The following is a 23,259-nucleotide window of genomic DNA, read 5'->3' on the forward strand; positions in this document are numbered from 1 at the left end:
TACCATATCTGCTGTTTCTGCAAGGGATAATAGTACTCCATTTCACTGATTACGGTTTCCACTTTCCATGGAAACACCAATCTTTTTCTGATACCGGAACAACATTAAAACTACACTCCTGGAAATGGAAAAAAGAACACATTGACACCGGTGTGTCAGACCCACCATACTTGCTCCGGACACTGCGAGAGGGCTGTACAAGCAATGATCACACGCACGGCACAGCGGACACACCAGGAACCGCGGTGTTGGCCGTCGAATGGCGCTAGCTGCGCAGCATTTGTGCACCGCCGCCGTCAGTGTCAGCCAGTTTGCCGTGGCATACGGCTCCATCGCAGTCTTTAACACTGGTAGCATGCCGCGACAGCGTGGACGTGAACCGTATGTGCAGTTGACGGACTTTGAGCGAGGGCGTATAGTGGGCATGCGGGAGGCCGGGTGGACGTACCGCCGAATTGCTCAACACGTGGGGCGTGAGGTCTCCACAGTACATCGATGTTGTCGCCAGTGGTCGGCGGAAGGTGCACGTGCCCGTCGACCTGGGACCGGACCGCAGCGACGCACGGATGCACGCCAAGACCGTAGGATCCTACGCAGTGCCGTAGGGGACCGCACCGCCACTTCCCAGCAAATTAGGGACACTGTTGCTCCTGGGGTATCGGCGAGGACCATTCGCAACCGTCTCCATGAAGCTGGGCTACGGTCCCGCACACCGTTAGGCCGTCTTCCGCTCACGCCCCAACATCGTGCAGCCCGCCTCCAGTGGTGTCGCGACAGGCGTGAATGGAGGGTCGAATGGAGACGTGTCGTCTTCAGCGATGAGAGTCGCTTCTGCCTTGGTGCCAATGATGGTCGTATGCGTGTTTGGCGCCGTGCAGGTGAGCGCCACAATCAGGACTGCATACGACCGAGGCACACAGGGCCAACACCCGGCATCATGGTGTGGGGAGCGATCTCCTACACTGGCCGTACACCACTGGTGATCGTCGAGGGGACACTGAATAGTGCACGGTACATCCAAACCGTCATCGAACCCATCGTTCTACCATTCCTAGACCGGCAAGGGAACTTGCTGTTCCAACAGGACAATGCACGTCCGCATGTATCCCGTGCCACCCAACGTGCTGTAGAAGGTGTAAGTCAACTACCCTGGCCAGCAAGATCTCCGGATCTGTCCCCCATTGAGCATGTTTGGGACTGGATGAAGCGTCGTCTCACGCGGTCTGCACGTCCAGCACGAACGCTGGTCCAACTGAGGCGCCAGGTGGAAATGGCATGGCAAGCCGTTCCACAGGACTACATCCAGCATCTCTACGATCGTCTCCATGGGAGAATAGCAGCCTGCATTGCTGCGAAAGGTGGATATACACTGTACTAGTGCCGACATTGTGCATGCTCTGTTGCCTGTGTCTATGTGCCTGTGGTTCTGTCAGTGTGATCATGTGATGTATGTGACCCCAGGAATGTGTCAATAAAGTTTCCCCTTCCTGGGACAATGAATTCACGGTGTTCTTATTTCAATTTCCAGGAGTGTATATTTATGGAATGGTTGATGTAGAAGACAGATGTAAGTAATCTCTAATAGAGGATAAAAGAAGCACAAATAGCTAGGTACATAGACAAATGTAACCAATAAGAAGTGTCCAATGAACTTCAACAGGAAGACACCCTACGTCTGTGATTGCAGGTACCAATCTTGATACAAATAAAATCGTCCATATCCCAACAAGTAACAATTTCTGGCCATAAGTTTATAGGATCTTTTCTTTAGTGCGACCAGTACTAATTTATGTGTAAAAGTGGGACACTGCACTCAGAATAACGATCAGTCCTTTGGATTTCTAACAGTAGGTAATAGAGGAGGTAAAGTTTTCTAAGGCCAGGGCCAAAAATGGTCACACTGAAGATACTCCCTTCAGGGATACCATTTTCCTTCTCTGATATTTTCCAGGTCTGCATCCGGGGAAACAATACTTCCGCTCCAGATACTTCGAATGTGAATTTCATCATCATCATCATCATCATCAAGGGAACTGGTGACCGACTCGCCTTGAAATTAATTGTAAGCTTCACAGGCGAAATATCTGAAGACAGAGAGGCGCCTTAATGGGGGCTTGTAAGGTTCACAGTTGAAATATCTGAAGAGAAAGTATTGTTGTCCCCGATGCAGGCCATAAAAATGACGGAATATTCTATAAGCGAGAGAAAAATGCAATATTCAGAAGTCACTTTAGTGTTCGAAGTGATCTGATATGTATGGATGAATGGATTTCAGTTTTGTGGGAGCTAATCAGTGTGGTCACAAGGTCCTTGTAATGGCCTAGGAGTAGTTACTTTAGTTAAAACGATAGGCGAAAGCCACGTAACTACAGCCACAGTATTAAAAATTTTACATTTAATCTTCAGAAGATCTATACATAACTTTGTCACACGTTAAAATAATTAATGAAAGAATGGAAGACCGTAAGATGGCTCGTTAATCACGGAATTAATAGGATGAGCCAATCACTGAAGAATACATTAAAAACTCCTTTCAATTAAATTGGGCAGCAATCCTGACACTACACAAAATATGAACAATTGTTTTGATACTAGTTCGTCATCGCCTAAAATGGAAGGTAAGTCTCCAGGTAGACCAAAGGCTGCTCTGCAACCAGCACGAAAAAAATGACGTACCGCGAACGGGACGCCACAAGCACTGTATTCCTGTGGATCTTCATGCGTCAAGAGATAATCAAGCGTCATTGGGCAGTGTCCGATATAAAGGCGAGAGAGAACCACGTCGGCCCTTCTGCAGTTCGAAAGGAAGTGCGCCTTGGGCGAAGAGTCCGCTTGACGGACCGCAGCTTCTTGTAGGCTACTTGTAGTCTTTGGCTTTCCCGCTCAGTCAACATTCTCTTTGACACCCACGACACGACGGCCTGTAGGAGATTGCGTATTTTCTTGGCAGGCTGCTTTCGCTGTTCTCTCAGCTTCCTCATTCCCTCCGATACCCATGCATCCAGTGATCCAGCAAAAGGCTACCTCTTTCTTCTACCTGTTCATGAGATGCAATAGGGTCCTGGACCATCTGAACTATCTTATCTGCTGGGAACATTTTATGTATAGCCTGCAGAGCTCTAAGAAAGTCCGCGCAGAAAAGAAATCTGCCACCACCAAAAAGTCTCATATGCTCTAGTGCCTTCTTGATCATACAGAGCCCTGCGTAGTACAACCAGGAGTCGCTGGGTAAGTGGAATTTAATGATAAAATCTGCACATCCGGCCTTGTCCCCTTTCTCTGAATCATCGGTAAAAACCGCCATGTGCTCGCGATACTTTGATAAACTACCGATAGGAATCCTTTTTAAAACTACAGACCGAGTCGTGGTCTTGTTGTACTCCGTCATGTTCAAGTTAAGCGTGGGCATGTCAATCATCCATGGTGGGTATTTGCTCCATCCTTATTTAAGAATTGATATTTCTGCTACAACAAGTTGCTCGATATGGTCCTTCGCACGGACATAAAAAGGTCTAGTTGGCCGGCGATCCGTGAATTTGATCTGATAGGGTGTTCCTGAGTCGCTACCTGGAATAACGATGGGAGAGGAAGGACTATATTAATTTTAAGTTTTATATGAAAACTTTGCCTCCATGTGACATCGCATGCAGTGTCAAGATCTAAAAGATAACAAAGAAGCTTTTCTTGTGTAGAAAAGCGTTGTAGATACCTGCTTCCGGCAAAGTCCGGTTGTCATTTCTAGGCTGACATTTCCTCACACAACTGAAAGTGAATATGAGCCATCTGGGCTCGAGAACCCAGACAAGGCAGCATTACACCACGTTTTAGACGTTTTTAGTACATAGCTAGAGGCAGTATCACTAGTGCTCTCTGCTGAGATCAAGGAAGTCTTCTTGTCTACCAAATGCGGTTACACAGGGCGAGAACGATTTCTTTAGACTCCGCTGTGACGTGTATAAGAAGCAGTAATGGATTTTGTAGCGACCAGATATTGTGTCATGAGCAACTAGCATTGTAGAAGCGAGTTCCAAAATGGATATGGAGCAGAAGTAAAGTCCCTGATCTATAGTCTCAATCATGTCTCTGAGATGATCAATAACAGCACCCTGCAGCATTTTGCCCTGTAACCCAAAGGCTATGAGGTTTTTTGCAGTGCGCCTCATTTCAACTTCCTCCGAGTCATTCGCCTTCTCTTGATTGAAGAACGGAACCCCTTTACTCCACCAACGGATAGGCAGGTTTCGTAATAGACATGAAGACTTTAGAATGGATGCTGCAGTGTCTTTGTGGACCACAGTTAATATAATTCATCCATTCTAAAATAATGACACTAAATTCAATCAAACGCATTCATTTACCTGTACAGCACCCAGTTAGCCTCATTAACTTTCATCTTCGGCACTGGTAGATCTGATAGATGTGTCCAGATCAGTGAAGTGGTCACTTCTGCCCAAATCGTCGATCACATCGAACAGGGTAGTTTCAGCAGTGGAGCTTTTCGCCAGGGTCGTGGTGGAGGACAGCCAAATAGCGCTACTGAAATGTGTAGGAGATGTAGCTCCTTTGCCTGCACGAGGTTCTCAGTAATTATATCCTCGGCTCACATATTGGGGCGGTCATAATTGAGCATTACATGCATTGAAGTCCTGAGAGAGACCGAATGGTAGGCGGTGGTGCACGACGAGGACTCTGAAAACCTAATTATCCAGTCTAGTGTTTCACGAACACGTGATACAAACTTCTCAGGATGAGCATGCTGTGTTTGTATCATGTGCGTTTTCACAAGTAGCACCAGCGTCATATGGTCGAATTTCTATAGTTTAAAGTAGCTAAGTGGATTTAGTGTATAATGGAAAACCTTCAAACAGACGAATCTCACTTTGATGTATTCTGACACAAGTTCTGTGTTGAAAGTCTAAATTAAAGTTATATTATCATCCAAATTTTCATTCACTTTTCTCGTTATGATGCATAATTCTGTAACTGAGTCTTGTAGCACTACTAGATAGATGATATCTGCTTAAGATTCAAAACCACTAACTGTATTCAGGGTATGGTGTAGCTCAGCAACTATGGGATGATCTCCGAGCTTTTCGCAGTTCAGTAACTTAGTCACTTGACCAGTCAAAGCTGTATCGAATCAAAACTATTATTTCGAAGCGGTTTTACAAATTTCAGCCAACTAGTTCAAGAACTTTTTGTATGGGAAAGTGAGGCAGTTTGTCGGAAGTTCATACCTTTATTCGATTACAATAACAAAAACATTCTAACAGTTATGCCGTGTTTCTATAACAAGTGTTCACTTCTATGACAGACAGATCAGTACTGCTAGCATCCCAAGCTCTCTTGTTGATGTGGGTGTTGATATGAATCAGAAGTGTTTAAACATTCCGTATTCATACCAAAGGTGTTTCAAAAAACAGAGGCAAGTTTAGACAGAGCTCTGCGATATCTGGGTATGGTTAATACAAGTAATGTTCATTGCGTGACACAAAGGTTATCAGCTAATAGAAAATAAGTAAAGACGTATGGTATGAGTGGCTGGGAGAGTCTGAACGACATGTTCACACGCCTAATTGGAAAGGTTTTTACTATCCTACGCCCCCGCAGACACCTTTCCTTTGAGAAATGTAAGAGCTATGTGTGGAAATATATAGTGTAGTGTCGCGTTCGTGTTTGAGATGATGAGAGAAGGAAGAGGGTGAAATCCGGTGCCGCCACATAGCCTACTGCTCTCGAAGAGCACCAACAGACGCCCCTCCCTCAAGCTGTACCTTCCCACCCGACGGAAGGATCACTATAAGCAGTGTCACATGCCCTCAGATCTCGGGACACTGAGGAGAGGTTCAGAATGCAATCGAGAACATTGGACCAAAGACTGTTGATTATGGGACTTTACGCTACCGCGCTCCCTGTTCTCTCTTCCATAAATGCAAAGGGAAAATTGTCAACAGCACGTGGTTTACCTCACCCATCCAAGAAGTGGCCACGCCCCACAGTTCGGTGATCGGACGGGAGACGAGTATCTACCTCGGCACGGCTGTTGACATCTGCTAATAACGTATTGACTTAAAAGCCATTCACTTCATCGCCATCCAACTCACGTTGAGACTAAGGGTTTTTGGTTATCAGAGTTTTGTTGTATCGTTGTGACGCGGGTCATTAATCTAAGAGCGTCGATTTCTCAAACGTACGGCATTCCACTGTCCCACCCAATTATGGTAGCTGAAGCAGTCCCAGAATTAGAATGATTAGTGGAACCACAACAAAGAAAAAATAGAAACTCCATACTCGGTTCCACCATGGAAAGACCAGTTTTTCTGAGGAAGAGATTGTACTGAAATGAAATGAACAGTGATTGCGATGATCAGGCGCTACTTACTGGTCTCCAATCATTCATAACATATTTTCGCACCTCTAGCTTTTTTTTTCACTTTAAATTACGTCCGGGGGTACGCTGCAATTTTAATGAGATCAGAATGTATCCAGACACAAATATCTAACAGGTTTTCATAACACAAATGCATGGGTGAAACATGCTTATAATTACAAAGCGCTGCTATAAACCATTATCTACGAGAGTTGTCCAGAAAGTAAGTTCCGATCGGTCGCAAAACGGACACCACAGTGAAAATCCAATTAAGCTTTGCACAGATGTGTTGGGTAGTGTCTCTAGTATGACCATCGATCTTATCAAGACGCTCTTTTCACTTGTGAGCGCACTGTGAGCGAGTAAAGGTGCCTAGAACAACGATGCCTCCCGCCAAGTAGGAGGGCCCGATTCGAGGCTTCGCCTTAATGAATGCAGCCCATCTAACACAACTGCCACGCACTTCCTTATTCATGGCAATTCTCAGCCGCACTCTGCAGGGGCAGTGAAGACGCTTCTACAGCCTTTTCGATGGGAAGTGTTCGATCACCCACAACACAGCCGTAATTGGCTCGTCCTGAGTATTATCTGTGTTCACATGAAACGCTGGATATGAAGACAACACTTGGACGCAGGCTACACTCTATAGACCAGCGTAGAGAATTATCGGAAAGCACAGGCGGCTGCCTTCTAGGACGATGGTGTTGGAAATTTGGTATAACACTCCGACAAATGTCTAAGTCAGAGCGGCGACTATGTAGAGAAATATCTGGAAAGTGTATCTAACTCTAGCAAATAAAATGTTTCTGATTTTCACTGTGGTTTCTATTTAGTGACCGATCGCCACTTACTTTCTGGACAATCCTCGTGATAACACGGTCCACAACCAATCGTACAAACGCTAATCAAACTGGAAACTACAACAGTAAATCGAAGTTTAGGATCAACAATCAACTCTAATAGTTAACGACGCTATTCTCAGCAAAGGCACAGCAGTAGTTCGTGTGTGTTACGTCACTGAATGTAAGATTTTCAGTGTATTGTTAACGATATTTTCTTCGTTGTTTCAGGTTTCTCCTTTCCCTTCCAACTGTCTTTATCTGAAATTTGGTGGGATTTTGCTAAGAGGTTCTATGTTGCTCTGTAAATCGTGGTTCTTCAGTTTCTCTCGGCTTAACTGATAACAGAATAATTCACTGATGTACAGCCGAGCCTTGGTGTACAACAGGAACAACGTTTCAGCAGCCGACAACGTTTCCGTCGTCCGATTCGCTAATGACTTGGCTACCAGTGGGCAGGCGTGCTGATTCTGATCTTTCCTCCATCCCTCCTGTTGCCTACTCCGTCCGAGGTTCGCGCCCGGGTACGCAACCCAAAGACGTGTCCGAAGATGCCTTGCCTACCTAAAAAGCCAGCTTGTCCCGTTGTTCTTTTGTGATACGCACTTCCACTTGATATTTCTTTCCACTTTTTAATCAAAGTAAGATAAGTGCTGGTTCCTAGACATTACTAAGGTTGCAGTCGCAGCAGCGGTTGATCAACTGATCGATTACCGTTACCTCGATAGAGTCTTTAATGGCACGGTACCAATAGAAGTGTATGCCAGAGCCTCTGTATGGTTAACATCAATTCCAAGTATTTCAAATAGAAAGTGTGCTCGGTGGTCGTAGACTTGCTTCGCTGCAGTAGTCGATATGCGATCATCGCTTCTATGATCGTCTGTTCCATATACACTGTGCAGTATATATGATGTTCCTCGAGAATTCGTCCTTTTTTTCCGTATATTGCACCGCTGCGTAGGACAAACTCAGTAGCTACCTTGATGGTGCCTGTTTAACTGTCAACGTCCAACGTATCTGATAAATCAGAAACATTTTTTGCTGTGATAATTTGTGCCCACTGGTCAATATCTGTGAAGTTTGGAAGGTAGGAGACGAGGTACTGGCGGAAATAAAGATGTGAGGACGGGGCGTGAGTCTTGCTTGGGTAGCTCTGATGGTAGAGCACTTGCCTGTGAAAGGCAAAGGTCCCGAGTTCCAGTCTCGGTCTGGTACACAGTTTTAATCTGCCAGGAAGTTTCATATCAGCCCACACTCGGCTGCAGAGTGAAAATTTCATTCTGGAAACATCTGTGAAGTAGTCACCTGAATCAGCGGCGATGGTTTATTTTAATGACGTTCTTTGGGGTAAGCGATGGCTCAACCACGAGAATTCTACGTGGACAGTGAGGACAGCATGGCTTGTGTATTTGAAGCTGGAACGAAGGTTCTGTTCCCCCTGTTCGGTTCTTGTATGTGCAGCAGTGTCGTTCTTAAGAAGGAAACGTGGCTGCTCTGAGATATACAATATTGAGAGAGGAAGAGAGTCATTGTTGAATATGAGCTGGGTTTGTATGTGAATTGATCTTCCATACTGATGCAAGATGTTCAAGTCTGTACTGAGCCAGTATGAGAAATATCTTGGGGCATGCAGTTTCGGCTAGTGTGAACCAGAATTCGTTTTCTCCATGTGAAGCATTTGATTCGTTACTGTTCTTCATTCATTTAACTTTTGCATTTTCCTTGGTTTCATAAATATTTTGCGAGGTTCGAGAAGGTAGATTTTCGTTGAGATCTTCAGAGCAGCAGGTACTCTGCCACGTTCCGTGCAGTGTTCTTCGAATATTCAATTTTTCATGTTCTTTGTTGAAAAGTATTTTGTATTACGAGGCCTATTCAGAAAGTAAGCTCCGATTGATTGCCAAATTGAAACCACAGTGAAATCAGAAATGTTTTACTTGTAACAATTAGCTACACCTTTCAGCTACTTCTCTACGTAGTCGCCGTTCTGACTTAGACTTTTGTCATAGCGTTGTACCAACTTTTCAATAGCCTCATCATAGAAGGCAGCCGCCAGTGCTTTCCGCCAATTCTCCACGCTGGCCTACACCTCGTTGTCTGTGTCAAAATGTTGTCTTCAAAGACAGCGGTTCATGTGACCAGAGATGAAACTCAGGGGGAGACAATTGCGGACTGTATTGTGGGTAATCTAACATTTCCATTTGAAAACGATGCGGGAGCATCTTCATTGCCCCTGCAGAATGCGGCTGAGAATTGTCTTGAAGAAGAAACAGCACGACAGTTATGTAATGTTAGCTGCATAGCTTCAGGCGAAATTTCTCACCAGGCCCTCGTACTTGGCGGCAGACACTATTTTCTAGACATATTTACGCACTCACTGCGAGCTCAGAAATGAGAAGAGCGACGTGATGCTAACTGGGGTTATACTAGAGACACTACCCAACACATCTGTGCAAAGCTTTATCGGATTTTCATAGTCGTTTCCATTTCGCGACCGATCGGAGCTTACTTTCTGAACGCCCCTCGTACAATTATGAGCCAAGCACGTTCAATGCACATGCTTTACTTATAAAGTCAAATGGTACCTTTTTTGTTAAGAAACTTAATTGTTATAGGTAATTAAGCAATCCCTATGTCTATTTTAAATGTTGCAGGTAGTAAGTGTTGCCTGTGTTAAGTTATTCATGAAATGAGTTAGATCGCGTTATAATAATATTTTTATGGGTCAACATTAACAGAACATTTTAATCAGGTCAGTTTTTTGTAGGTATTTCAATGTCCACACAGATTAATTTAAATTACCGGCTCTTTAAACCTTTTCTGACTCCTCTTCTGTTTCTCTCGGTTGTACTATCGCTGTAGTGCGTAGTGCTGGTGGAATCTGTCGCTCTGTGTAGCAGACTTTCTTACGGGAAACAGTCTGTAGGTGCCCCAGATGCTCTCCGTGTCAGAGAGAGAGAGAGCAATTGCTTTGTACCAATATTTGAAACACTCCATTCCTCTGCGCAGAGTGGTAGCAATTGTCGGTGTACGGATACAAGTGGGCATGCATCTTCCTGAAACATACACTCTCGCCGAGTGTGCCATCTGCTTGCATTTTTACCAGAATCTCCAGCAATGGAATCCCTCCAGAGATTTCGACTTTCACGGTAAATTTGATCTTCAGACGAACGGAGTCGCCGTGTATGAGAATATCATCCAGCTTTCTCTTTCACGTAGCCATACGAATTCGGTGTCGGCAACGTAATGGAAGAAGCAGTTAGATGTCCGACATGCTCATTCCCAGGTCACCCCCCTCCTCCCCCCCGCCCAAAGTGCTCCATGCATGTATTGGTGATAGCATGAGCAAATAGACTGGCGAAAATGGACTATCCATTGATCGTGCCGTCTGAGTCGACTTAGACCTCCTAGATGCCTCCACATGTGCAGCCCTTTGTTCTCTTGTATTCTCTTCGGGTCACCAGCTGGTGTTGGGTGCAGTGACAACTTCGAGGCAGGTCTTCGATGTTTTGTGTCTCAGAACAGCAGATAATTATTCGAGTGATATCGTTGTGATGTGCAACACTTTGGCAGGCATCTTCCCGCACTGATAACTAGGGTCGCTTCGAGAACATGTTCCCACACTAGCGACTCGTCATTTGGCACCCCCGCTTCCTTTCTCCTCGGTCACTTTCACGTGTGTCAGATTCCGCTACTGATTCTTACATGCACTGGATAGAAATCTTGCAGGTGGGTACCCCCTACAGCTTGGCGCCCCAAGTGGGCGCTACTATCAGTGATATGTCCTGTCCTGTATACAGACCTTACAGTTGTGGTGCCTCCGATGCCCCTTCTGACCTTGGCGCTTCAAACGGTGGGTTGTGTCACTTGGACCTTAAACCCGCCGTTCTGACAACATTTCTTGCCGTAAAGTAACCGTATGTGCAGGGTCTGAACGTGAAATGAGCGTACATAGTATGTTGACAAACTGTACAGTGTACCCAAGTCGTATTTCTCCGTTCACAATTGGATACACAGTGCGCTCTGCTGAGCTGCAGGGAGTATACATATTTACTTTAACCTTCATTACACAGGTGGCCGTACGTAGCTATCACATGTGGTCAAACTAATATCAAGAAAGAGGTTTTTCATCCGAAAGACCATACAAACATACGCAAACCATGGAAGGGTGGTACGAAACGCATTCTGCGCATTTTAAAATACTGCAACACAGTAGTTAATATCCTGACGAAAATGGAAAGTATTATACCACGAGCAGATGGCCAAACTGAGACTCCAGTATTTCAGTGCTGTAGGAAATGTTAATTAGAATTTCATCCTTACGTGAGCTTCTTCTTATTACATTAAAGGCATTCTTACAGATAAAAGACGGTGTGATTACATGAGGGGTTGGGGTTGGGTTGTTTGGGGAAGGAGACCAGACAGCGAGGTCATCGGTCTCATCGGATTAGAGAAGGACGGGGAAGGAAGTCGGCCGTGCCCTTTGAAAGGAACCAGCCCGACATTTGCCTGGAGCGATGTAGGGAAATCACGGAAAACCTAAATCAGGATGGCCGGACGCGGGATTGAACCGTCGTCCTCCCGAATGCGATGTGATTACATGACAGTTGAGCTTTTCAGGTGGAAATCGCAACATACCACGCCTGTAGGACGTTCACATACAGTATATTGTCATCCTTCGGACTTTGAGAAAGATCGAATCATTGGTTTGAGGAAAGTGGGAGCGTCACACTGACAAATAGCCCAGACAAGACAGCAGAACGAGTAGTGGCGAAATGGACGCAGGACAAGACCGTGGTTAGGTACATTCCAGAAAGACTGCACCATGTGAAGAACGTAACGAACAAGTGGTTGGCAACAGCTGAAATCAGGGCTGAGATCACAGGCAGTACGTCACCACGAACCGTCAGGAACAGATTACTGGAAGCTCGGTTGACATTTCGAGTTTCCGTCTTGGTTACCTTTAATACCTCGTAACATACGCAGACAACTTGCCACGAAACACTAAATCTAACAAGAAAATAACACCGCATTTGGAAAAATATTGACACTGAATATGACAATAACATTATCAGCCAAATTTAGCTCAAAGAGTAACACTGAATTTCGTAAAACGTGTAACACCAAATTTGGCAACAAAAAGCATCAAATTTGGCAAGAAAATAACACCAAATTTGTTAAACAATTTTACTGAAATTAGCGAAGAATCACACCCAAATTGGCCAAAAAAGGAACGAATTGTTCCCATTCCTATCCACAGGTCATATCTGTGATGCAATGGAAAGACGTATACCAGCCTCCGCCATCAATCCACATGAACTGATACAACATGAGTTGCAGGCGTAGCAAGAAATACTTGAAGGTGACATTCGGAGAGTGTTTACTTCTGTGCTACAACGAATACAGACGTGTGTTTGTTCCCGTTAGGGACACATCTCTTACTGACGTTCGTGAACATATGTTCCTAATGGAATGTACGTTGTTCCATTATATTAATTCCCGTTATGTGATGAACACTTCGATAAAATTAGATAAATGTCGGATTGGTGCTCTGTGGTATAAAATTTACCGTTCCTGCCAGGGTATATTCGAACTGGAGAACGCATTCTCTGATTCGATCGAAGAAGGTTTCGGCTGTAATTTTAAATGGAAATTTAAGTTTTAGTTCAAAGCTAGAAATTATCTGATACGAAACGCACGAAATCATTAAGCTGTGGTGAAAAAAGTAAGAAAGTCCTCAAACAGTATCCGGATATGAGGAGGCATATTTGTTCGATGAATTCTGAGTAATAGACGGATGAGAATAACTGAAATCCGAGCGGAGATTACAGGCAGCTTTTCACCACACAGCGTCGGGAAACAATTACTGAACTGGAAGCCAGGTTGAGATCTCGAGTTGTTGTGTGTCGTTCAACGCTAACACCATACCACATACACCAGAGAATTGCATGGTATGGATCCAGAGTCAACAAAGGCATTCTGTGGTACTCAGGGATTAGTCTCGCCTATGAAATTGACGACAAAGTGTCCGCAGAAGACCAGGTGGATAAATCACAGGAAGCAGCGATTGTCGAGACCCGTAAACCTCCAACTTTTGGGATTATGGTGTGGGGAGCTAATGGATTAATTTAGTAATTGTTGAAGGGAGGCTGAATGTAAGCCAGTATGTGACAAGAATGGTAAACGCTGTTGTTACACCGTTCATCACCAGGGTACCAAATGGCATATCCTTGCAGATCAATCCAAAACCCCATACTGCAGCTCACACCACACACAAAAATGTATGGATCCTTGGCTGGCTTACGTTGACGCCTGGTTTGTCACGTACAGAGCAAGAACCGACACATCATGTTTTTCAAGAATGGCAATAAATTCTCCAAGATGACATCTGGAAGCGGTTTCTTTCCGTGGCACAACCAATACAAGGGAGTATTTGTGTTTTCGTGAGCGTGGAGATCACATCTCGTACCAATGCGGATGACGGACATCTGTTGCGGATGGAGTGCAAGTTTAATCGTTTAATCCCAGTTATGTGATTAACAGCTCCACAAAGGTCGATAAATATCGGATTGGTGCTTAAAGGTGTAAAACTTTCCACTTCCGTCAGTGAAATGTGCGTCACTAATATGACGGGGAGCAGAGCTCCACGGTTACGTACTCTTCGAGGAGGTTGCGCATGTGGCAGATGAAGTTGCTGGACTTTGCAGAGTAGACGACGAGCAGGATGGCGGCGACGAGGATGGAGTCGTTGCACGTCCGCTCGTCCGCAAGGATGGACAGCAGCCACTGCACCGCCGCCGTGTCAATCACGCAGAACGACGTCGCCACGCACTGAATCTGCACACACAAAACACGTCCTGAGCCACTTGTCTCCAGAAACAACTCCCAGAAATCAAACCTACTGAATGTTTGAAAAGAGCAAAAACAACAATCCCTTGAAATCAAACAACGGATTTTCGTTCGATTTTAATAGCCAAATGGACACTTGGAAATGGACAATTATGGTATCAAACTGCCCAGCGTGAGGTCTAGTTCTTCAAAGAAATATTTAACTGTTCGAAAGTAATTAGGGTAAGTAAGAAAAGCTTAATTAGTAATTTTAGGGGAAAATTGTGTCCGAATTTTCATAGCCAGACGAATAGTGACAAATGGACAAATGGAGTATCAAACCAACCAGCGTGGTATACAATTTTGCATAAAAAGCTTAATTCCTTGAAAGTAGTCACGATAATTACGAAAACTTTAACTAATGGTCCGAAAATAAAAAATTAGAAAAATGTTCAAATATTTTGTGAAATGATTTGTCTAAAAGCAAGAAATAAAACATATTAGTGAAACATTTGACACGATTTTTAATGATTCTGGAAATCATGCACAGCAAATGAGGTACCGATTGAGAATTTACAGTGAGTAAGAAAAAACTTGTTAGGAAGATTTTCCTTCTTGCACCACACGGATTGTCTTTCCTGGTGTCTGAAAGAATCTCTATTGAGAAATTTTTGAGACTGATACACTGCTGCATCATTTTCTGCCTTCGCGCAAAGATGACAGAAATATGTTAAGACCACATAGGAGGGCAAGTCAAAAATTATCTACACTTTTGCAGTAACGTTTGTTACATTGCGCACGTTGTCTTCCGTCCTCGCACTTGTCATTGTTATACTGTTGTGGTAATGCTGTCAGAGTCTGATCTTATTTCCGCCCTTGTTCTTCATTCTATTGCAGATATAGTACGGCAGTTCCATTAGAAGTGTGCACCAAAGAGGAACAACGGGTGCTGATCCGATTCCCCTGGTCGGAGGGTGTCGAAGGGGCATACTTCACGACCTACCTAATCTACCAGGCAAATACCCTGTGGTAGTGTTTAAAATTCTAAGATAATAAGTTAAACATTGAACTTGAAGTTATCAATCAGCATTCATTTCCTGTACATGATTTACATCATCGTTCAAAGTCGCGTCAAATGTTTCACTAATCCGTTTTATTTTTAACTTTTAGGCAAACGTTTGACAGTGTATCAGACCGTTCTTTTTTAATTTTTAATTTTTTTTATTTTTCACTGTTAAAATACCACGCATAACGACAATGGAAGCTTATTTTGTTGTATATATTACACGAAACTTTTTGGTTTCGTTCTGAAGTTTCACACTTTGAAAAATAATCATGCGATCCCTTGACCCAGTGGTATAGCGTAAGTCAGTCACCTCATGTAGTGTGCATGCACTTTATTTACATCTGCAGGAGAATTCATGTATCCTTCTATAGAGGGAAATGCTATTTGTTTACGAATAGTATCTGTATCTGTAATTCTTCCCGTTTCTTTTACAGGAATAAAATACACAAGGCTACGTTTATATATTTCTTTGTAGTTGTTGATAGCATACGCTACAATCGATAGTCATAAAGTTTTCATTAACACCTCGAAAAAGTAGTCACATAATTAACTTTTGCTAGTTTAGTGTCACATATCTCCTGTTACCAGAGAAATCCTCGTGCTTCCATATTGCAGCACATCGCTAGTGGCTAGAGCTGTGGCTCCCAATTCGGGGTAATTCTGCCCCTCCCTCGCCGCCCCCCCCCCTCCCCGAGGGGTAAAATGAATTTTTCTAAGGGGCAAAACAAAAGGATTCAGTAATTTTTTGGTCTCGAAACGGAACTGTTCTCAAAATATCATTATTTTTATCATTATTTGATACGGATGAGTAGGAAAAACAAGCCCGTAATGTTCGGATGTACAGCTTTAGAAGTGTCCTGTTTGACAGAGTCACATCCTTTAAATATTTGGGAGTAACGTTGTAAAGCGATATAAAATGAAACGAGAAACAGAGGATTGTGTTTGTTGTTGTGGTCTTCAGTCATGAGACTGGTTTGATGCAGCTCTCCATGCTACTCTATCCTGTGCAAGCTTCTTCATCTCCCAGTACCTACTGCAGTCTACATCCTTCTGAATCTGCTTAGTGTATTCATCTCTTGGTCTCCCTCTCTGATTTTTACCCCCCACGCTGCCCTCCAGTACTAAACTGGTGATCCCTTGATGCCTCAGAACATGTCCTACCAACCGATCCCTTCTTCTAGTCAAGTTGTGCCACAAACTCCTCTTCTCCCCAGTTCTATTCAATACTTGCTCATTAGTTATGTGATCTACCCATCTAATCTTCAGCATTCTTCTGTAGCACCACATTACGAAAGCTTCTATTCTCTTCTTGTCCAAACTATTTATCGTCCATGTTTCACTTCCATACATGGCTACACTTCATACAAATACTCTCAGAAACGACTTCCTGACACTTAAATCTATACTCGATGTTAACAAATTTCTCTTCTTCAGAAACGGTTTCCTTGCCATTGCCAGTCTACATTTCATATCCTCTCTACTTCGACCATCATCAGTTATTTTGCTCCCCAAATAGCAAAACTCCTTTACTACTTTAAGTGTCTCATTCCCTAATGTAAATCCCTCAGCATCACCCGAGTTAACTCGACTACATTCCATTATCCTCGTTTTGCTTTTCTTGATGTTCATCTTATATCCTCCTTTCAAGACACTGTCCATTCCGTTAAACTGCTCTTCCAAGTCCTTTGCTGTTTCTGACAGAATTACAATGTCATCGGCGAACCTTAAAGTTGTGGAAGGATTGTGGTAGGAAATGCATAATGTCGACTTCGGTTTATTGGGAGAATTCTGGGAAAGTGTGGTTCATCCGTAAAGGAGACCGCATATAGGACGCTACTGCAACCTATTCTTGAGTACTATACTCGAATGTCTGGGATTCGTACCAGGTCGGATTAAAGAAAGACATCGAAGCAATTTAGAGGCGAGCTGCTAGATTAGAGGTACGAACCACACACAAGTTTTGCGGAGATGCTTCGGGAACTCAGGTGGGAATCCCCGGAGGGAGGGAGACATTGTTTTCGAGGAACACTATTTAGAAAATTTAGAACCCGGCATTTGAAGCTGACTGCAGAACGATTCTGTTGCCTCCAATCTACATTGCGCCAAGGACCAAGAAGACGAAATACTAGAAATTAGGGCTGATGCGGAGGCATACAGACAGTCGTTTTCCCACGTTCTATTTGCAAGTGGAACAGAAAAGGAAATGGCTAATAGGGTATGACGTACCTCCCGCCACTCGCCGTAAGGTGGATTGCGGAATATCGATGTAGATGTGCATGTAGATCATGAACGTGCCAACCATTAGTTCTTCAAACCCCTGTTTACCAGTGTTGAAGCATCTTTAAGGTTAAGTGCACTGTTCCTATGATTTTTTTTTTTTTATCCAGTCCTCTTTTCGCGTGAATTTTACCCGAGTGACCTAGAACGCTTGTGTAATATTCTTCAGTTATTGTTCTGTCCATTTAAAAGTTATCGATAACAAGATGTAATTTTGCAAACAAAAACATTGGTCATAGTTTCTGAAGTAAGATGGTGAGCCCACATCTCGTCCGCAAGATCAGTTTGATTCTCTTCCCGACAGATTAAACTGGAACTTAGCCAGGAAATGTTCTTACTGACTGAGCCACAGCATCAAGGCATGACTCACGAGACCTCGTGATGAATTTTGGCGTGTTTCTATCCCCCACATTCCGAACATCAGATAAGCTCTCCTTATACCTTACTGGACTAGTAATACAGATCATACTCCGATTCAGAGTGAAAGATTGCATTTTTCAGCAGGGCTTGATTCCTAGATATTTTAACATATTTGATCATCACTCAGCAGATATGGCTTTCAAGCTCTTCCGTAGATAATTATTCATTTTATATAACTTTAATTGTACAATAATATATTGCACTCTTTATGAATCCTAGTAATACCAAAGCATTTTCCATAACGCGCATTGCTTTGTGCCCACCATAAAGATGTATAAAAAACAAAACGAGTAAATTCTTGTTGACTTATTTTAAAAATTAACGATTAATAAGGTTCTCATATGTAAGTAGAGTCCAAAACATGGAAATACTTGTAGCACACCATTAGTAACATCAACAAATTTCAATAAGGTGTACAACCAAGTTGAGGTACTTTATGACTACCACAGAAAAATTGTTATTGTTGTTGTTGTGGTCTTCAGTCCAGAGACTGGTTTGATGCAGCTCTCCATGCTACTCTATCCTGTGCAAGCTTCTTCATCTCCCAGTACCTACTGCAGTCTACATCCTTCTGAATCTGTTTAGTGTATTCATCTCTTGGTCTCCCTCTACGATTTTTACCCTCCACGCTGCCCTCCAATACTAAGCTGGTGATCCCTTGATGCCTCAGAACATGTCCTACCAACCGATCCCTTCTTCTAGTCAAGTTGTGCCACAAACTTCTCTTCTCCCCAATCCTATTCAGTACTTCCTCATTAGTTATGTGATCTACCCATCTAATCTTCAGCATTCTTCTGTAGCACCACATTTCGAAAGCTTCTATTCTCTTCTTGTCCAAAATATTTATCGTCCATGTTTCACTTCCATACATGGCTACACTCCATACAAACACTTACAGAAAAAATAAGAAATGCAAATTTCCTTAATTGTTATTGACTTTTACTCAAAACGAGATTTTGATGTGTCAGTAAGGTCCTGGCCCCAAAATACTCAACATGTCATTCATTGTGTAAAGTGTCCGTCCCGACAGCTGAGTGGTCAGCGTGGCGCAGTGCCGTCCTACGGGCCCGGGTTCGATTCCCGCCTGGGACAGGGATTTTTCTCCGCTCAGGGACTGGGTGTTGTGCTGTCTTCATCATCATTTCATCCCCATCCGGCGCGTAGGTCGCCAAATGTTGCGTCGAATGTAATAAGACCTGCACCAAGGCGGCCAGACCTGCCCCGCAAGGGGCCTCCCGGCCAATGAATTCAAACGCTCATTTCCATTTCCACTATGGAAAATGATGTCTACTACATATTTTTGGGTTAAGTTTACATGAAAAATTTGTTAACAGGAATTTTCTCCTCGCAATAATACGCCTCTCTTTTGATGATTTGACGTAAGTATTGGTGGGTCGTCGATAGAAACTTCTTTGGCAAGACGTGTATGGTAATGTGCGGTGTTGGCGAATCGTCGATATTGATTTCGATTTCATTATCGACGTTTCAACATCGAAGTTTTTAACATACTTATTTCTAGAGAATACATTTGTTATTAATAAATAAAGCAATAACTAACATTACTATCAAAATGTATTTTGACTGCAGACTGTAGCAATAAATTGGAAGAGGTTCTCCATTTCACTCCGTTGCGTTGTTGACGGGGAGCATATATTTCCAAGTTTCGAGAACAGACTTTCAGAAGCTTACAATGTTGCTATACAGTTCAATTATTTAAGTGCAGTGTTTTTTAATATTTGGATAGATTGTACCGATGCTGTAATTTTATACTTATTATGAATCTTGTTTAAGATCTGGAAGCCAATCTTCCAGATAAAAACTGAACTGTGATGCTAGGTCCGTTTCTGTTCAAGTTTGCAAATTATTCTTTTCTTGTTCTATTTTACTATGTTCATTCCATAAATCAAATTAGGTTTCTCTGTTTTCCTGTAATGTTTCAACGCGTTTCCCATCCTCAATGACAATCGTTTCAACAGCGGCAATAAAATCCTTGATGGTTTTAATTGCTTTCGAGTGCGTTAAAGCATCTTGAAAACTGTATGTTCTTGAATCTACTATCGAACAACGTTGATATAGCCAATGCGAAAAACCGTTCAATTGTACTTTTTGAATCCTGTTACGGAGCTGCTCTTCAGATTCTTTCAAATAATGTATGTTTATTGCATACCATATGTTTTAATATTCAACTATTCCATCAGAATTACTGCTTGCAACGTACTTTTCTATGCAGGTTGCATTAGAAGTCCTTTCTGTATGCCGCAGAGTTTCGTAAACATGTGCCAGATCTACAATACCTCCAGCTGTCAGCCTGGGCGGTGACTATCAATAGCAATTAATGGCATGATTAACCATTGGACGCAGCTGAAAATATCTTTCAATGGCGTAGAACGGTAATTCTGTCTAGTGGGGACTTCTTGAATTAGCGTGAGGTCCGAATCTTTATTTAGGTATTTACTTGCTATTACACTTTGTTTAAACCACGTTACAGTACCTTTCACAACAGTAATCAACTCAGGCAGTTTGTCAGTCCTTTCAGTAGACATTTTTATCTTACTATATTCAGCATATGCTCAAAACACGAAACGTGACTTTTTCTGACAAATATCATTTCCACTCCGTGATCATATTTTCTCTTGTATCAGTCACTACTGCCAGTAGCTTACTAGTATTTATGCCTTTTTCCCACTCGTTTCAAGTCTGTAATAGCATGCTAGAAATATACTCACCTGTGCGATACTGACAACTCATAGATACCAAGAGTTGCTGTTTCCATTTAATCGTTATCAAAATAAAGAACGATAAATCCCAGAAAACCTCGACACTGCATTTAGTTTGTCCAAATATCTGCCATGAGTGTTAAACTATTTACGTTCTGTATTTTATTTTTGAAGTACTTCTGAAAAATAACTTCAAATTGGTTTTAGAACGTCCTATGGAATTTATATCTCGATGATATTTTACAGAAAGGTGCAATGTCTTTCCTTCGCTTCCAACAATCTGGAACGGTTATTCATCTTTACAAATCATGTACAAATTTGTTTTACATAGGCGTAAAGCTTTCGTTGCAAGTTTTGAAGTATATTTTGAGATATTCCGAAATGTTAGTTGAAGACACTTTTTAGACACTGAATTTGAAATACTAATTTTTATCTCATTCGCTGTCGCTAAAAAATTGTGACAAGTCATTTAATGTGTTGCATTAGTGTAGTTGCGAGACAAGTTCAGAAAAAGATTCGTTTAAATGGTAGCCTGGATTTTTTAGCCAACATCGAAGATCGTTATTGCATCTTTCACAATGATGTTACTGTGTTTCAAAGATTTCAGTATCGACAGTATAAAATCGACGTTTAAACATCTAATATTGATATTTTGTAAATATCGATGATGACAGACAACCCTTGTCTGAATATTCAATCGTTTACAATGTATGAGGGGTATTCAAATGAAAACCTTAAAAGTGTAATTAGAAATTTATGTTCCGTGCCATTGTTCTTTAAGTATTGATGTAAGAAATGTCTTACAGTCGGCAGCATACTACAGAGAAGAAAAAAGCGGTTCGAAATGGCTGCCCAGCTCGCGACATGCACTAAGGAAGTACAGCGTTCTGACATGCGTTTTCGGGTTTTCGGAGCATTGACAAGGACGTAGCCAAAGGGCGTGATGGGGGGGGGGGGGAATCCAAACCCCCTCCCCGTGTCATCCAAATGAAACTGCACTCGACCTAGTTGTCCTGTAGTGAAATTGTCCTAAATCCATAAGAGCACGACGGGATGGAAATCTCTTCTGAACAGCACGTTGCAAGGCATCCCAGATATGCTCAATAATGTTCACGTATGGGGCATTTGGTAGCCAGCGAAAGTGCTTAAACTCAGAAGAGTGTTCCTGGGGGCACTCTGTAGCAATTCTGGATTTGTGGGTGTCGTATTGTCCTGCTGGAATGACCCAAGCCCGTCGGAATGCACAATGGACATGAATGGATCAAGTGATCAGACAGGATGCTTACGTACGTGTCACCTGTCAGAGTCGTATCTGGACGTATCAGGTGTCCCATATCACTCCAACTGCACACGCCCCACACTATTATAGAGCCTCCACCAACTTGAATAGTGCCCTGCTGACATGCAGGGACCATGGATTCATGAGGTACACGCCCATCTGATCGATACAATTTGAAATGAGACTCATCCGACCAGGCAACATGTTTCCAATCATCAACAGTCCAGTGTCGGTACTGACGTGCCCAGGCGAGGCGTAGAGCATTGTGTTGCGCAGTCATCAAGGGTACACGAGAGGGCCTTGGGCTCCGAAAGCCCATATCGATGATGTTTCGTTGAATGGTTCGCACGCTAACACTTGTTGATGTCCCAGCATTGTTTGGATCAATTTGTGGAAAGGTTGCACTTCTGTCAGGTTGAACGATTCTCTTCAGTCGTCGTTGGTCCCGTTCTTGCAGGATCTCTTTCCGGCCACAGAGATGTTAGAGATTTGATGTTTTACCGGATTCCTGATATTCACGGTAGACTCGTGAAATCATACAGGAAAATACCCACTTTTTCGTGACCTCAGAGATGCTGTGTACCATCACTCGTGCGCCAACCATAACAACAGGCTCAGACTTAGTTAAATCTCATAACCTGCTATTTTAGAAGCAGTAACCGATCTAAAAACTGCACCAGACACGTGTTGGCTTATATAGTCGTTGCCGACAGGAGCGCCGTATTCTGCCTGTTTACATATCTCTGTATTTGAATACGCTTGCCTGTACCAATTTCTTTGGCGCTTCAGTGTAATAAGCTCCAGTCTCTGGACTGAACAAACATTGATAAAGGGTGCAAACATAATACTAATCACATAAATATATTCTTCAGTTAAAAGAAAACGATTATCCGAAACTAGGTTCAATACCACTATTTGTGTAAGTCACGTCACTACTGTCAATTTTGTTCGATTTAGTTACACGCGACGCTCGTAAATGTTCGAGAATTGCCAAAAATACACATTAATCAAAACACACATTATTTTTATGTACGCAACGAATGATAACAAAGAGGTGACGCGAACAACGGGTATGGTCAAAAATGGTGCAAATGGCTCTGAGCACTATGGGACTTAACATCTGAGGTCATCAGTCCCCTAGAACTTAGAACTACTTAAACCTTACTAATCTAAAGACATCACACACATACATTCCCGAGGCAGGATTCGAACTTGCGACCGTAGCGGTCGCGCGGTCCCAGGCTGAAGCGCCTAGAACCGCTGGGCCACAGCGGCCGGCCGGATGCAATATTTCAAAATGTAGAAAAGTTTAAGTAATTTTTCTAGTTTATGTAGACCAAACAGCGAAAGTCGGCAGTATGTGAGGAGAGGAACAACATATAAAAAATAGCCTTTTTATCAGTCAGTAGCTATATTAATGTTCTCCGCACTAATATCGCAAAGAATAACTGTAACTTGAACGA

General features: G+C 43.0%; 1 protein-coding gene across 1 annotated transcript in view; it reads right to left on the bottom strand.

Moving 5' to 3' along the window:
- Nucleotides 1-23,259, bottom strand: part of LOC126263268 (uncharacterized) — a 494,856-nt gene that overhangs the window by 17,062 nt on the left and 454,535 nt on the right. Inside the window, exon 3 of the mRNA XM_049960354.1 lies at nucleotides 13,868-14,046. Within this exon, the coding sequence (XP_049816311.1) occupies nucleotides 13,868-14,046 (179 nt within the window). The remainder of the gene's footprint in view (nucleotides 1-13,867; nucleotides 14,047-23,259) is intronic.

The sequence above is a fragment of the Schistocerca nitens genome, chromosome 6, assembly GCF_023898315.1.
Source record: "Schistocerca nitens isolate TAMUIC-IGC-003100 chromosome 6, iqSchNite1.1, whole genome shotgun sequence".
Classification (NCBI taxonomy): Eukaryota; Metazoa; Arthropoda; class Insecta; order Orthoptera; family Acrididae; genus Schistocerca; species Schistocerca nitens.